This window comes from Plecotus auritus (genome assembly GCF_963455305.1).
Source record: "Plecotus auritus genome assembly, chromosome: 8".
Taxonomy (NCBI): Eukaryota; Metazoa; Chordata; class Mammalia; order Chiroptera; family Vespertilionidae; genus Plecotus; species Plecotus auritus.
Genome location: NC_137782.1, coordinates 71,840,464 through 71,858,632, shown reverse-complemented (window position 1 = coordinate 71,858,632; position 18,169 = coordinate 71,840,464). Strand labels below are relative to the sequence as shown.

Here is an 18,169-nt window from a genome sequence, read left to right as displayed (position 1 = left end):
TTATAAAATTCTTGTGTTTTGAATGATATATTGGCAATATTGATGGCTTTCTGTCATAGCCAAGGACTAAATCTGGGGAAAAATAAGTGAGACTAATGCTAATAGAGTTTAAAATTAAAAATAAATCGATATAATACAAGATAAAATTCAAATGTATATTATCAAGTGACTTTTAAGAAAAGGAAGACTTTTCTAGTGTAGATCACCCAAGAACTTGGTCTTTAAACATCTTTAATTAGGCATTTGCACTACTGTGGGAATAAGCCTCACTCTTAAACTGGTGTTCCAGTCACAATGTGGAGTGTAAGATTAATGTCTTAAGTACAGACTATAGAAACATTTACCAAAGTGAATTCAGCAGGACATTAATCCTTTGAGATGCTCTTGACAAAAAGGCCCATCATCAAAAAAGAATGGAAAATGATCCTAATCCATGTCCAACACAAGAAAGACTCTTAGAACTCCTATAACAAAGAACGCCAGTATCTCCCAAAATTCTTTCAATCTCATAGCATGTACTAGTATTCCAAGGAACTATGTTGGTTAATGAATTAATTGTTTTTGAAAAAGCATTCCCTGCCCCTGAGAGAAAATAATGTGACTCTTCACAGTGTTACTCCCATTTATGGCCAACAGTGATAAGCAATTCTTCCAGCCCCACTGGTCTTACCTGAAATCAGTAATTTGGGGGTACAAATTAAAATGTCAAGAAACATCTGGATGATGAAGTACAGAGAAAACATCCTGGTGTGTGAGACTGAAAGGTGAATTTTCTGACTTGTTAGACCCAATGATCCTGTTTCACAGTTAAATAGCAACAAATAAAGTGCGGTTTTTCATCTCCTAGAAATCTCTATGGACATTAATTTCGGTTGTCTTAAAAAACATTGTTTCTGCCATTAACAAAGATCTGTCAAGTGGCAAATATTTTATTACATTATCTTGACTTTTAATTGCTACTTTTTATATAAGATCAATAATATTTCTTCAGGTTCTTGAGATTTCACAGTTAAATAGCTAATTATATAACAGCCTTTACCTTCTGGAAAGAGAGAAAACTACGGTGAAAGTATTCTTTCATTCTTACAAGTACCTACTGTGTGTTGGGTATCACATCCAAAGTCTACCATTTAGGATTTCATGTTTTATGGTAAATAGAAGGAATTTAGAAAATATTAGCTATTTTCCATTCTAAGATGATAAAAGTGAATTTCTCAGAATAAACTAGTATTTACTCTTAAATCTGTCCACTATAGCAAGCAGCCCCACATGTTAGCATTACTCTACCACACATTATGGTTGGCTAACCCATTTCAGGTAGGTACATTATTTAATTTTCACAATAACTCCAGGGTGGACATGAATAATACCTTAAGTCCCCAGACTTTTTCTCCCTTTATACCTTGTGTCAAATTACATTCTAGTTTTTCCCCAATTGGACCATATGTCAAATTATAGGCCAAATTACTATAGAACCTAAACTGCAAAAAGAAAGCAGTTCAAGTAATATAGATGCTTAATTATCAGACTCACTGAGTGCTAAAAAGCTTAAATGAAAAGTGATCCTAAGGTAGGCAGGGAGTTAAGTAGCAATGAGTGAGCTCCTAAAGTGTGTCCCATGTTACGATTTGTCTTGTTACCAACCATAATCTATTCAGCGGACAACCCTATCCAGAAGGTGTTATCACTCCCACAGAGAAACCTAGAAACCTTCCTGTGATCTCTCAGGTAATTTGTTCACTGGGATTTGATCTGGATCTCTTCAACCCCAAAAGCTGTTCCTGCATTTCAAACTAGAGCTTCAGATTTTGTTTCAACAGCTCATAGTGCAGAAAAAGATGTCAAGCTTTCTTACTAAAAGTAAATTGCTCTAAAATTATTTTGATTGTGGGGAAAATGTACTCAACTGCAAATCTGGACAGATTTCTAAATAAGAACTGTAAGTCTCAGTAGAATGGGTTGCTATAATGGTCCTCTGAGGGCAGGTATTTGGCTGCAAAGATAAATGTGCTTCAAGTTTCTTTTTCTACAGTTAATACATAAAAAATAGATTTCCTCCGGTAGTTTTAAATATCAGAACTATATGCATTTTATCATTGAGTCCTTACAGCAACCAGATAAACAGACATGGAGATTGTTTCCAAAATGCAGATTGGAAACTGTCTGAGAGATGTGGAATAATTGGCTGAGTTATATAGCTAGTTATTGGCTTTGAGGCTTGGCAACTTGACCCAAGAACTTATGTACTTGATGTCTATAAGCCCTTAGGCACTTATAATGCATAAAGACACAAACTGGGTGCTCTGGAGTAGTATGGATGTGCTGATAATAAGAAAAAAAACCCTTTCTGCAATAGAGGCACTCTGAACAAAACAATAATGTTTACTTCTGAAATGATTCCCACTACACATTTCTATTCACTTTGACAATCATATTGATTATAAGATAAAGAAAAAGTCAACTTATCTATATTACATCAATTGTGAAACAATCCTACAATGCTATTCATTTAGAAAAGTAAATCATAAACTTGGTTTTATAATGTAATGAGGAAATACTGTTTTGGACTCGATGTTTCTCTTCTAAATTCATACGTTGAAGACCTAATCCCGTCCTTCAGAACATGAATGTATTTGGGGACAAGGTCTTTAAAGTGGTAATTAATTTAAAAGGAGGTCATTAGAGTGGGCTCTAATCCAATGTAACAGATGCCCTCATACGAAGAGGAAATTAGGACACTGATAGGTACAGAAGGTGGAATATGTGGAAACAAAAGGAGAAGATGACCATGTACAAGCCAAAAAGAGAGGCCTCAGAAGAACCCTGCTGATGCTCTGATCTCAGACTTCCAGCCTCCGTTTAAGTGATACTCTCTTTACTTAAAATAATGGTTCTCAGACTTGGCTGACTACAGGGCTCTCTGGGGAGCTTTAAAGAAAATATTGGTGCTTGAGCCCCACACTAAACATTTTGATTTAATGGATCTGGGTGTGGTCTGGACATTGAGATTTTAAAAGCTCCCCAAGTGCTTCTCATACTTCTATGTTACATAGAACCCAAGAATGAAAACCCTGGCTTAGAGAGCAGTCCACTAGGTAGAATTAATCTAAGAAATGAATATCAGATATATCCACAAGGTGGCATATTATTGCATTTCAAAGAATTAATTGCGAAATGTTTCCAAAATACAACTGTGTACCATTGCATGTAGAATTAGATTTAGATGCAAATTATACTAGACAGAAGAACTGATCACATGAGCCACAACCTTCTTTTTTTTAATATATTTGATTGATTTTTTTTTTTTTTTACAGAGAGGAAGGGAGAGGGATAGAGAGTTAGAAACATCTATGAGAGAGAAGCATCCATCAGCTGCCTCCTGCACACTCCCTACTGGGGATGTGCCTGCAACCAAGGTACATGCCCTTGACCGGAATCGAACCTGGGACCCTTCAGTCCGCAGGCCAACGCTCTATCCACTGAGCCAAACTGGCTAGGGCGAGCCACAACCTTCTAATCCTGTCTTCAACAAGGGGTCCACTCTGGCCAACAATGAGAGTGCTCTTGGCTGCCGTGTCTTTCACCCACTATTCCCCCTTGACAGAACTGAGGCCTCCCCATCCCCTCTCCACTACCCTTCAGGGGCCTTTTGAACTCTTTGGCAAGTAGGGTACTAAGACAGATGCTTGCTATTATACAAAGCATAGACTCTTTATTCAGCCACGCATGTGTTCAGTTCCTTGTCTTTTACAGATGGGCACACATATATATATACTGAGCAACTGCTCAAATTTAATTCTTGATAAGAGACATATCAATCTCTTCTCAAATTTGGGGATGTTTACTAGCATCACAAAAAGACAGCCTATTCTCGATTGCTTTCAAAAAGTAAAAAGCTTTTAACCACTAGAGAAGATATGCTATATTTTAATGGTAGCTTTAAAAATTTTCTCTTGTCCACTACTGAATGGCCAAGAGGGTTAGGGGCAGGTAGATAAGGCAGACGAGTTTTAAAGGCAAATATTCAAGGGAACCATTCCTTGCCCCCTCCACAACCTGATATTTCCGCTATCAAATCTCTGACTAGTTGTATAAGGGTTTTTGTTTCCAAGGAAACCACTGACATCTATGGAATTTAAGGAACATAAAAAAAGAACTATGCCATATAATTTACATCTGGAGATAAATGTGAATAGCTAGCTGTCAAAACCATTATACACACAGAGATAATTCTGTGATTTTTTAGCCCTATTTTTCTCCATCTAGCAAAGATGTAAATAAATACACATTTGAAATGACAAAATTAAAAAAGACCCAAAACACAACTATTGCACCATGTCAGGTAAATTAAGAACTATTTGGAACCAACAATATAGACCAAAGGCAGATCTCTTTAGCAATTGAGTGAAAAATATAGAAACCTTTATTTTGCTGTCTAAAGGATTTTCTTCTTCTTTCCTAAATCTCAAAGATCTACATCAAATTTTAGGACTGCAGCTTCCCATAATGGTGAAATGTGTTCAGAATCAGGGAGATAGCGTATGATCAGAAAAGGGGACACTAAATAAAGCACTCATTTCAACTCTAGGCCTCATGGATGATTAACTGAAACCGCTGTTGTATAACGTCCAAATAACAGCTCATTATGAGATTTATCTATTGGCATCCAGATTCTATGAGGAGCTATTTGAGATTTGACAACCCTTAAATAAATAACCCATTTTGAATATTAACAGGAAATGCTGAGGATACATGGGGAAAATTTAAAGCATGTATAAAATGGTATCATCAGTAAAATTACAGGAATGCCAAAGTAAAAAGAAAAAAAAAGGCAAGAAGGAAATTCTACCTTTTTACCAAAATGACTATTTCCTCCTTCTTGCAATTTTATTTTCAGGTGACCAGGATATGCTCTCTCCTGCTTCATATCCCTTCTCATAGGCTACTCATTCTCACTTGCTTCCCTCTTTTTAATTGTGGTAAAATATACATGCCATAAAATTGACCATTCCAATGATTGTCAAGTGTACAGTTTAGTGACATTAGGTAAATTTACCTTTTTGTGTTGTGCAACCATCACCACCTTTCATCTCCAGAACTTTTTAATCCTTTCTACCGGAAAGTCTGTACCTATCGAACAACAACTCTCTATTCTTCCTCCCCAGCCCGTGGAATCTGCCATTCTATTTTCTGGCTCCATGAATTTACTCTTCTAGGTATCTCATTTAAGGGGATTTGTAGAATATTTGTCATTTTGTGTGTAGCTTATTTCTCTTGCATACTGTCTTCAAAGTTTATCCATATTATAGTTTGCGTCAACATTTCATTTCAATTTTAAGGCTGAATAATATTCCATTGTATGTATATAGTATACGTTAAATATCGAAAAACCAAACTGGATTTTTCTGTGTAAGGGTGCTTCTTCCTTCCCTTCTCAGGACATGGCAACTCAATTTTCCCACTTTCCCGGGTCAAAACACTGAGAGTTGTCCTTGAATCCTTACTTTTTCTCATGCCTCACATCCAATGCATTAACAAAGCCTGTGGCTCAACCCTCAAAACATATTCAGATTCTCACATGTGTCTCTTCACCTCTTGGTCATCATCAACACTGCCCAGGATATTTGTAAAAGCCATTTAGTTGGTCTCTCTGATGCTTCCTTTGTCCTCTGTGGTCTACCTCAACACTTGCCAGTGATGCTTTTAAAAGCTAAAGTCAGATCTTGTTCTCTTCTGCTCAGAAACTTCAATTTCCTTCTCATTTCCCTAGAGAAAAGCCCAAATCATTAACATGGCTTATGAAGCCCAAAATAATGCGGCCCCTAGCCCCCTCTCTGACTTCATCATTCTTTCTGTCTTGAACTCCACTGTAGCCACACTGGCCTCCTTGCTTTTCCTCAAATATGCCAAGCATGTTCCTACCTCAGAGCCTTTGCTCTTACAATGCTTCTGCCTGGAATGCCCCTCCTTCCCTTAATTCTTATTTCTACTTACATGACCTCACCTCGCCAAGAGAACTTACTCCATATGGCTCTACAAAACAGCAAGCCTCTTCACAACTCATGGTCAATCGTGTGTGTCTGTCCTGCTTTATTCCTCTCAATGGGACTTATCTGTTATCTGTTTCCCCCACCCAGAGGGGTGCCAGAGCCTGTTCACAGGGTAGATGCTGTGGTTTACACAGCTTTCCAACTCTGTGTTCAGTGTGTTTCAATCCTAGTAGGTTAAGAATATTTACCCAAAGGAAATTAGGGAACACAACAAATCAGTGATTTATTTCTTTTCTTCCTTTTTTTTTTAAAAGCCAGTTTACCAGCACATCCCCACTCCAAAACAGAATGTTATATGAGAGCAGAGTTGTGTGTCTTTTTTGTTCATTGCTATTTTCCCTGTGCCCATAATAGTGCCTGGCAAAAACAGGCACTCAATGACCCTTTGTCAGATCAATAAAGAATGAACAGCCATCATTTCTGTATAGGACTTAGGAAAACAGAACATGATCAGTTTTTAAGATTTCATTTCACTCTAACCTATCTTAAGTGATTCTGGTGACCCTATATGCCTCCTCGAATTTAACTGTGACCTGGATATTTACAAGGAACCCGTATTCAAAGGAACATTACACATCTGAAAGAAGCTGTCCTTTACCAATAGAATGCACAGGTTAATTGTCAGCTAAGCATATGGAGCAGTTTTCTTTGCCCAAACACAGTTTGAAAGTAAAACTACAGAACTATCCTTCAATGATATTGCTGCGCGCATTGAGAACTGAATGTCGGCAGCATTTAGTTTCATGTACTAAAAACTGGAAGAGCCTCTAAGCCATCCTAGAATTGCTTTCAAGAAGCCTTTTGTCCTTTCTTTTCTTTTTGTTTGCATAGCTCCTTACCTTGCTTAGAATGTGACCTGATTTTTTAAGTTCACCTGTTTTGCTAAGTCTAAGGTAATTGTGCTGGACATGAGTTTTATACTCTGTAAGATGGAGTTCCTTGACTTGGTTAACTTCTCATTTTAGTGGGAACCAAGCGTCAACAGAACGCATATACCTACCATCATGTATCCCCCACCCTCAATTTCATAGATGAGGAAGTAGAGGCACAAAATGAAAGAACAACTTTCTTAAGCTCCTTAATGACAGAGCTGACACCAAGCCCATATCTAGACTTTTCCATTCCCATTTACTTTTCAATATATCTCGGGTTGAAATACTTCCTAAGAATCCTGAGGATAAAGGAACTATCTTTGCCAGCAGCATTTCTGAAACCTTTCTGACATGGGCAATAGCAAAACAATACACTTTGTGCTGTGTGTGACCTAGAACACACACTTAAGTACATGAAAAAAAAAAGTTTCACAAAGCACCTTGCTCTGCATAAGACACTGATATTTTTCATTCTAGTCAGGCATATTCCATTTGATTAGTTCTGCACATGAGCCACTAAATTGATCTGCAGGGTCAGGAACCATTAGTAGATCAGAAACCATAGTGATAAACTCTCTCTTTAAACAGCAAAGATCCTTTTGAAATGAAGATCTAGAGAACATGTGTTTACAGCAGTGATTCTTAACCAGTATGCCACATGAATTTTTAAAACATGCAATACCTGACTATTTAGTCAGGGTCACTGAGCTCTTTTCCCTTAGATTGTCAAATAAAAAACATGACAACAGCCAATGTAGCAATAGCCGTGTGATATGAATGAATCAAAATTATACATTTTTTCAGATTGGTAAAAAAATATATTTTTGGGTGTGCTGCAGAATTTTGGTAAATAGTTTATGTGTGCCATGAGATGAAAAAGGTTGAAAATCACTGGTCTATAGCATAGACGAGATGTATTACAGTAGCACCTTGACCTCTACCTGTCCCTCATCAGCCTGAGAGGGAGGGAGAAAGAGTGAGAGCATGAAAGGAAACATAAAAAATACATGTTAGATTTCAAAGGACAAGTTAGATGTCTTTAACATTTAGCTTTTACATTTGGATAAAAATCTCCCAACCCATCTTCTTTGTTTAAATGTGAGAAATTTCAAAATTGGTAACGTGAACAAAGGCTGTATAGAGAAAATCCTATCTGGAGTTGTATGTATTGTGTTGGGAGTTGACATTTAAAACCCATTAACTGAGTAACGCATAGAAAGCTTTTCCATTTCTTAAAATGTTACTTCAAATCACAGCAGGCATAGAAAACAGTTCATCTCAACTAGATCATGAATTTTTATATAAAAAGAAGCTGTGAAAAACAAAAATAATACAAATGCGTAGATAAATATTTGCGAGATGCCTGGGTCTTTTGATAAATAATTTCTGCTCCACAAATGGTCTTCTTTTATGGTCTATGAGCCCTCACAGAAAGTCTTCTAGGCAATCTGTCTTCCTTTGCATTGCCTTCCCACCCTAAGTTTCTAAGCTTTTCTCACTCCATACTGATGCCTTTAGGCTTTCTAATTCTCCACTGCCAGTCCCGCTGCTTTCCTTCTACTCAACTCCATGGTCTTCTCTTATTTAGTTTTCCTCCTCCAGGCCTTGCACCTCCTTCTGCCAGTTGTTTATACTGCAATCATTCTGGAATACTCCAGAGGGAGCTCCTCCCTCTTTGGTCCCTGACTTAACAGAAATGCTGCTGGGGAAGCCAGGATCTGCCAGAGTGGCCTGCAGAAGATGCCCCCCTACGGGGATCCCCAGGCTAGAAGGCATCCCTTCCAGCACCTTGGATGCCAGATTAGTCATGTCTACCTTCATGACATGTTTTGAGCAGCTAAATGAGACTTCACCTAAACCCAGCACTCCCACTGAAATTTTCAACACATTCCAATCATTTTTAATAAATTGTTTTTATTTATCCAGTTGAGCTGGGGTTTTCTTTTACAACTTAAAGATTTTTTAAACTGATATGATTAGCAGCTTATTTCTTCCCTGTCAATCCACAAAACCACTTTCAGACAAGCCCCTGATCCAATTTCTCCTTATAACAAACTTTTCCAAGTTAAGTGAGCAAAATGAAAACCAAATGCAAATCCAACATGAAGCTTTTAATAATAATATGTACAAAAATAATGACAACAATACCAACAAGAGTGGTTAATATTTAGTGAGGATTTATTATATAGTAGCAATAAGTTAAGGCAGTGGTGCTCAAATGTTGCTGCAAATTTACTTTTCAAAATTGATGTGCATGCCACACTTATATCAATTAAATTCTTCCACCACCAGAATGTCTGGGGGGTGGAGAATAGGCATCAGCATTTTTTTTAGAGTTTTCCAGATTGTCCAGGAACAGATAAATTTAAGAACGTCTCTGCTAAAGGTTTGCTAGTGAATTATTTCATTTAATTCTTATAGCAATGATATAAAATACTCATCTATCATCATCATCATTATTAGTAGTAGTAATAATATCATGACTTAACCAATGAGGCAGAACTCTGAGTCTCAGGAAGGTCACACAAAATATGCCACAGAACCCAGCTTGGAAAATATGATCGTTGATTGAGGTTCTTGAAAACCAGCAAGAAATCGAAAGGGGGAAGAGCCAAGAACATGGGAAATCCACAGAGAAAGCAATCTCTGGTGGAAAAGCAGCAGAAGCCAGAGTATCCCGAGTGTCTAAGACTGTCCTCAAAAGACGTGTTTTAGGATCTAATAGCAGTTTATCAGCTGAGCACAGCTCTGTTCATTTGTCATCATTCCATAGCCATTTATCAGACCGCATCCATACATGAAGCACAACTGGTAGGCAGGCTGGGGGCTGCAATTAAAAAGACTCAAGCCTGAGAAACTCTGTGTGTGTCTGAGGAACTGACTTGGACTCATGATGCTTGGGGCTATGAGGAGAGGAATAAAGTGTAGGCAACTGTCTTTAACAAATATTGAGAATGAAATTTCAAGTCAGGCCAATAAACTTGAATTAAAAGGCAAACTTTATTACAATGTTACCAATATAGCTCTAACAGGCTTACAAGAAACTTGGCTGGAATATTGTTGGAAGAAGAAGAAAAAAATATTCTTTCCTGCACTACAAACTGTGAACAATTTTGAATCATCAACAAACCATTAATGTTGCAAAATTGAAAAACTAAACTACTGAAATTCCAGAGATGAATGTAAGTAATATTATACTGCTTTCACATGAAACATCAATAGTAACTTTCTTGAAAATAACTTTGATTTTTCCTTCCTTTTCTTTCTCACATTTTCCTGTAGATAATTGTTAACCCCTTTCAGTAATGAAAGCAGTATTTGGGTTCTTACCCTATGGCAAAATTTGCAAGTAAAGGCTGCACTGTTATGTATCTGAAGAATAATAATTACAGGTGACTTTTTTGTCTTCCTGCATCGCCAGAGATAAAATAATGATACTTTTTGATTTCAAAGAAACTATTTTGACTTTTGAAAAATAAAACAAAAGTTGCAGGCAGATACTCAAATGGAAAATTGCTAGTTTTATGTCAATTTCCATGAAAGAGGCAAAAGCTACTGAATGGCACCTGTACTTCCCTATTTGCCAAAATTCTCCGTGCTAGAAAGGAAGTATTTAAAGAACTAAAATTGTGTTTAGGGGGGATGAATGGTGATGGATGGAAGCTTTACTTGGGGTGTTGAACACACAATACAGTGTAAGGATGATGTGTTGTAGTACTGTGCACCCAAAACCTGTATAATTTTGTTAACCAGTGATATCCCAATTCAATGGTAAGTCAACATATCATACTATACCCTACCAGATAATCTATGTTAAAAAAAAATGTTACGTCCCTTATTCAGCATGTTTAAACAACCTTCAAAAAAATAAAGTGCAAACACTGCATTGAATATTCCTTCAGTAAGTTTTTCACACCAAAACAAACTGACATTCCACACCACTGTTCCCAAGTCTGCTGGTCTTCACTAGTAACTGTGCAGAAAGAACTCGTACACCCTTTGGGCTCAACTGATGAAATGATTTCAATTGCAAAGCATTTGAGGTACCAGGTCTTGTTTATCCTGTGTCAAAGATACTATTATTTATGATTATGAGGTACAAGAAATTTTGAAGTTAATTTCAAACACATTTTAGCTATTTAGAATTGCTCAGTAACTTTAACATTGTTATTTTATTCAAACAAAAATAAAGAAAAGCCCCTATATCCAACTGCCTATATCTTTGCTCAATGTTTCTGTCTTTTAACAAAAGTGGAAGCGTTGAGGGCATGGCTTCTGGAACGATCAGCTGCTTTATTGTGTTTTACAACATCTACAACAGAGAAACTTTTAATTGGGGCAATTAATTGACACTATGACACAGCTAAATAATCAAGGCGGCATCTGGCGCGGGCACAACGCTCCGCTTCCTACCTTGGGAGCTTTGGCATGTTTCCCACATCTGGCATCCTTGACAAGGCTGAGATCTAACAGCTCCGTCTCCTGGAAGGCAAAAATGTGAAACTGTTAAGCAACCACATAGATCTCTTTGTTTTCTTTTCTTTGTTTGATCTCTTTTCATTTATATCACTTTAAAAAAATAATATCTTGAGACCTGCCTGAAGATTTCTCAGCAGCTGGGATATTTTTTTCTCTTATACTAATAATTTATTGAATTATAATGGAAACAAAAAGATAGCAAACTTCTAACTACTCAGGTTAATATACTATATTCTAATACATTTTGTGGGTATTATGATGTGTGGTGTGGGCCCCTGGTCCAGTGGTCGGCAAACCGCGGCTCGCGAGCCACATGCGGCTCTTTGGCCCCTTGAGTGTAGCTCTTCCACAAAATACCACATGCGGGCGCACACGTACAGTGTGATTGAAACTTTGTGGCCCATGCGCAGAAGTCGGTTTTCGGCTCTCAAAAGAAATTTCAATCGTTATACTGTTGATATTTGGCTCTGTTGACTAATGAGTTTGCCGACCACTGCCCTAGTCTATTGTACAAGGCATTCCTGAGTCCGAATGAATCCGGCCTTCCTGTTTTCCTGTTGAAAAATAATCCTAAGAGTCACTCTGGGTATAAGTGAGGCCATGTGAGTGGGGTGAGGGATGAGGGGGAAAGGGTAGAAGATGATGCTCCTCCCAACAGTTCACAGAATACCCAGCTCACTTGGCCAAGATGAATCTGCCTCCCCTAGCCACCCCTACTCAAGCCTTCTGCACACATACCTTATACCTTGATATTTTCCTTTATTTATTATACATTTTTGAAGACCTATAATATGCAAGTTAATCTAAAGTACAAGACATAATATGTGGTTGCTTCTCTGGATGGACTTGCCATCAAATAGAAGACTAAGAAATGCATTTGCTGAAGACCAAGGAGAAAGTGTCAATGTCAAATTTAAAGTTAACTGCTATGGAGGTCAGCAGAGCAAAGAGTTTTCCCCTATTAGCTCAGAGAAAAGTCCCTGGAGGAGTGACTGAGCATGGAGAAGGGAGGTGGGAGAGAGGGGTCTTATTCCAGTTGGAGGGTACAACATCAGCAAAGATCCAGAAAAGAAAGCACCAGAAGTTTGAGTGGAACCTTGAGATACCTATCCATGACCTTTATAAACACTTAGAGAATGAGAACACTGCAGGCAAAAGGGGTAGGGAGGAGGAGAAAAACAGAGAGACATCCAGGAGTAAGAAACAGTAAGAGGAAAGGCATAATGGCAGCACAAAAGGGGACTGGCCTGGGCAATATTCAGTATTCCATTGGTGGGACCCTGAACATGTGGAGAAAAGTCATAGGAGATGACACAGAGAGATGCTACAGCACACCTCTCAGTGGGCTGAAGGGAGGACAAGAACCAGTGCCCTCTCTTCTTTTACTCATCCTGATCTAGTTTGCTTTTCCCCCTTTTTTTATTCTTTAACCCATTCCCAGTTGTGTGTGATTCTGTGGGAATCCTCCCAAACCCTGAGGTGTGACAGGCAACAAGCCAGCAAGGAATTTGCAGGATTAAATAACTGGTGCCATGGTTCCCCTAAGGCAGTGGTCGGCAAACTCATTAGTCAACAGAGTGGCAAACCGCGGCTCGCGAGCCGCATGTGGCTCACGAGCCACAGTTTGCCGACCACTGCCCTAAGGCCACACCATACACAATATTAAAGATCACCTTATAAATGTTAGAAAACAAGAGTATCAACCACCGGACTCAAGGCTTCACTTAAGCAAATGTATAATAAAGTCCTCAGACATGAGGAAGTAGTGCTTCTGGCCCAGGTTCTTTACCTCCACAGCGACATCAACCAAAACATTTGTTGGAAGAGGAGAAATAAGAACTAAGCTTGAAGACCACGCTGAGTGGCAATTTGAGAAAGGAGAGAGCACAAAGGCAGGGGTAGTTGGAAGAAAGATGAGAGTGATAGTATGGAGGTAGCACTAACAGAAGGAAATAGAGGAGTTATAAACAACTCTGGGATTTCCATCTTCCTCACTGGGACTCAAAACTTTGGGTAAGATGATAGTGAATTATGGAGATGTGGGTTTGAGGGACTGGTCCCTCAAACCAACTGAATGCTGCAGTATGTCAGGTGCAGGCCAGGTACTGAGAAATCTCTCTCTCTCTCTCTCTCTCTCTCTCTCTCACACACACACACACACACACACACACACACACACGCACACACACACACACACACACAAAGAACTGATACCTGTGTTGAGATGCCCATGCAAAAAACCAATTCTTATACTCTAAAGGAGACATCTCAAAGTGTCCTGCAGACATGGGACATGAAGGGCTATGGCATCTTTTCAGCCCATCTATAAGAATTAGAAGAAATTTTGCAGCCTTACAATTCTGTGTGTTTGGGGGTGGGATGTCCAAGGAGAGGAAAGAACAGGTACAAATACAGAGAGGTTACAAGACACTCAGGATACACAGCCTAGGTCAGTGTTCGGCAAACTCATTAGTTAACAGAGCGGCAAACCGCAGCTTGCGAGCCATATGTGGCTCGCGAGCCACAGTTTGCCGACCACTGGCCTAGGAGCCTGGAGAGTTAGCACAATCACTCCTAGACTCAGTGGTTGTTAACTGCGTGTTCTCTTTATAATTATTCATAAAATGTTGACGTTTATGTTTAATGCACTTTTCATATATGTTGCATAATGTTTTACATATAGGCAAAAACACACACACACACATACACAATGCATTTTTCTAATTTTATAGCAACATTTTCTATTCAAGAAAATGCTTCCCAGTTGAACAAACAATAGACGTAAATTTTACTTGTTTGTTTATACACACAAAGCCCAAATTGAGTTCACATGGAACTAGATCTTAGCAGGCATCATTATACAGTCTTTTATATTACACATAATGAACGCTGTTTTCTACTTTCTGCTCAAGAGGAAATGCTCATTCCCCAAGTCACAGAGGGGTAGTTAATGCCAGCTGCCCGAGGGATTCATTTCAATATCACAAAGACTGAGAAACTCTCACCAGCGTATAACACTGTGTGAGCAGGAAAACCTCCAAGGGGCACTATCAATGAGGGTAATGTAGCATGGGAAAGACCCGGGTGGAAAATCTGCCCGTGGACTCATTGGGCTAGAAAGTGATGATTAAAATAGTGTCTCCCACTTCTATTAACATGCAGCAGCCACCCCTCTGGGGTTTAACTGCATCCTATTCTCTCCTCCACTAAAAAGAAAATGAGAAACCCAATGCACAGGACCACAAAACTGTTACTTGTGTCATTAAAACTTTTTCTAGGTTAATTTTCTTGTGCTAACAGTTTAAACAAACCACTCTCGCTATTAGAAAGTAGGGAAATGGTCCCTTTTTCAATTCATTTACGAATTACTGTTTTCCAGTTTAAGAAACAGAGGTCATGTAATTTTAAGGAAAAATAGGGGTCTGAGTAAGGGCCCTAAAATCATCTAGTTAAGTATTCAGCCAGTCATCATACCATGCCCAGCATCAGTTTTATCATCTGTAAAATGAGTTTGATCACTTTGATCATACTTCTCAAACCTTAGCCTGCGTTACAGTCACCTGGAAGACTTAAAATACACATTGGCTGGCGCCATCCACCAGTTTCTGGTTCAACGGGACTGGGGCAGCCTGAGAACCTGCATCTCTAATAAGCTCTCAAGTGATGCTGATGCTACTTGTATGTTATAGTATGTTGTATGAAGAATCTATAATTGTCATTTATTTGTATATAATAGAACTGTCAAATAAAAATATTATACCTACTGAATATAAAAGCATGCCCAATTTCAGTTTAATTTGATTTAATTGAAGAAAAACTATGGAATGACAAGAGCCACCAACTCCTAATAAGTGTCCTTAGCATCAAATTTTACCCTATACAAGTAAAAGGTCTCTAGTTATTCAGAAATGTAAGCAGCCACTGAAATCGTTTTGTTTGCTGCAAATGTTATACTATATAACCTTTACATTATACTTTATAACATCTTTAGAAAAGCAAAAGAAGGAAAATTTTGGTTCTCTCACTTCAAAGCTCATCCCACAATAGAAAGGGTATTGGGGTCCACAAAGGCCTGTGGGCTTCCTGGACTAATGAAAGAACAATGAACTAACAGACCCCCTTTATTTTCAAGGTACACAATGCCCATCCTTAGGAGATCACACTCCTAGCCTCCCCACCCCAATACATTCAATTGAAGTGTTGACAGATGACAAACTTCCCCCTTTCTCAGTACTCATAAAGGTGAATCAACAGTAATCAAAGAGTTTATTTTTGACATTTTGAATGAGTGATGAGAGAACTGAGATAAGCACGCTAAGGAATGACTAAATTGACTCTGCTGTTTACTATTCAGCAGAAAGATTTTAATCCATCAGCTACAAGCACACTGTGAGGTACATGAGCCATGAAATGCATTGCAAACTCGGGGAAGAATACAATTCAAAACTCAAGTCTTTTCCAGAATACCTATTTCTGTGCTAAATTCCATTAGCTGCCCAGTATAATAACGTGCTTCAAGTTCACACAATATATAATCAGGGCAGCAATTACAGTCATAAACATTTCACAAGAAAGATATTAATGGCTGGGTGTGTGTGTTGGGGGAGGAGTAATTATGTGTACCTCCACATAGGGTATACTCCGTAAGTTGTTCAATCTCCATTTACCAAAAGTAGAAGACATTAATATGTTTTACTGACAGTTAAACCTCCCTAAAATGCTCAATATTGAAAAACACAATCTTATAGTCCTTACCACGGAGAGATTTAATTTAAAGAGAAGCAGATGGCATAGGCAACTCATTGTTCTTAGCTTTAGCCCACCTCTGAGGGAGTGAAAAATATGTGTAGGTATTTTTCCAAATAAAAAATCCCTGTGCTCTGCTTCACTTGGTCTGGTTTCCTTTGTTCCCTCGCCTTGATTTCTGTCTTCTCCTCCACAATCTGCACTCGAGTCTCGGTGTAGGAAACACCAATAGAAATGAGATGCACAGATCATCAATAACAACCAGAGAAGAGGAAAGAGAACAGTGACACATCTGAATTTCTTTAAACAAACCTAGCGTAAGTGTAGTGCAAATTTCATCGAACAAGGAGGCAGAAAACTTAACTTGGAATTGTCATTTGGAATCTACGCATTATTATGCAAGTTACCACAGATGTCTGTGCCTTATATGCTTGTTTGTCAAAGAGAGATGCAGATGCCAGCAACACCTTCCTCATTGGGCTGCTATTAAATCAACTGAGATATTAAACATCTCCACTTAGCGAGCAGGGAGAACTGAAGACAGATACATTATGAGGCTTATGATATTTCCAATTCCAAGTGAGAGAGAAAAGGTCCTAGTAGAAAAGCCAAAAACAGGTAGGTAAAGAATCTAACCAATTGAATACAGCAGAGACGATGGGCTCTCACTCCCATGAATATGTCACCCTTTATGGCAAATGTGAAGGGATGTTGCAGGTGTAATTAAAGGGTCCAATCAGATGACTTAAATTTAACCTCAAGAGAGATGAGACTTTCAAGAGAGGATCTAGAAGTGAGAGATTTGAAACAGTGGAGATGCTAGCCTGATGACTATGTTGTTTATTGCCTATGAAAAGGGAAGGCCTCTATGAGCTAAGGGCCTCAGTCAGGGGTCCTCAAACTTTTTAAATAGGGGGCCAGTTAACTGTCCCTCAGACTGTTGGAAGGCCGGACTATAGTTTAAAAAAAAAACTATGAACAAATTCCTATGCATACTGCGGGCCCGGGAGGAGTTGGCTGCTAAGCAGGACAGGCAGCGGCACCCGGCGGGCCAGATAAATGTCCTCGGCGGGCCACATGTGGCCCGCGGGCCGTAGTTTGAGGACGTCTGGAAAGTACTGAATTGTGGCAACAACCTAAATGAGGTTGGAAGAACTCTTAACTGCAGATGAAAAGCAGCCTTCAGACACCTTTAATGCAGCCTTGGGGGACCCTAAGCAGGTGAAACCCTGCCCCATTCAAACTGTAAGATAATAAATGTGGTACCTTGTTCTGCAGTAATAGATAACTTATACAGGGCCCCAATTGTTTCCAAGTGCTAACGTATTTAATTAGAAGGGAATGGGGATGAATTTATATATCTTGGCGCTCTAACCCAGCATAAAAATGACTGCAATGCTGCTATCTTTCTTAAACATATCCATCATGAAACAATTATTATAACTGAATCATAGAATTTTGGAACTGGAAAATATTTCAGATGAGGAAATTGAGTGCCAGAGAAAATATATCAATTACCCCAAATCACTGAAACTAGGTACAGGATAGAAAAAGAATCCATTTACTCTCAGATGTAATTTTTGCCCTAAAAGATTATTTTTTAGTATTGATAAAATAGCAGGAGTATTAACTGAGTAATACAAATAAAAGAAGGAGCACATGTCTTTGTTCATATATAAGGAAAGCCATTTGGATAAATAGAATGCAATGCTAGTGCCCTAACTAGTTTGGCTTAGTGGATAGAGCATCGGCCTGCGGACTGAAAGGTCCCAGGTTCGATTCTGGTCAAGGGTGTGTACCTTGGTTGTGGGCACATCCCCAGTAGGAGGTGTACAGGAGGCAACTGATCGATGTTTCTCTCTCATCGATGTTTCTAACTCTCTATCCCTCTCCCTTCTTCTCTGTAAAAAAATCAATAAAAAACATATTTAAAAAAATGCAATGCTAGCTTCCAACGGCCGTGTCTCCAAAAGGCAATGTAAATTGTATTGGCAAATTTCTAGTTAATTTTTTTCTTTGTAG

General features: G+C 38.6%; 1 protein-coding gene across 2 annotated transcripts in view; it reads right to left on the bottom strand.

Annotated features, from left to right (window-relative positions):
- PLCB1 (phospholipase C beta 1) overlaps positions 1–18,169 on the bottom strand; it is a 660,162-nt gene that overhangs the window by 426,630 nt on the left and 215,363 nt on the right. For both annotated transcript variants that reach the window (XM_080685590.1, XM_080685589.1), the window contains exon 3: positions 11,336–11,404. In XM_080685590.1, coding sequence (XP_080541716.1) covers positions 11,336–11,404 — 69 coding nt within the window. The remainder of the gene's footprint in view (positions 1–11,335; positions 11,405–18,169) is intronic.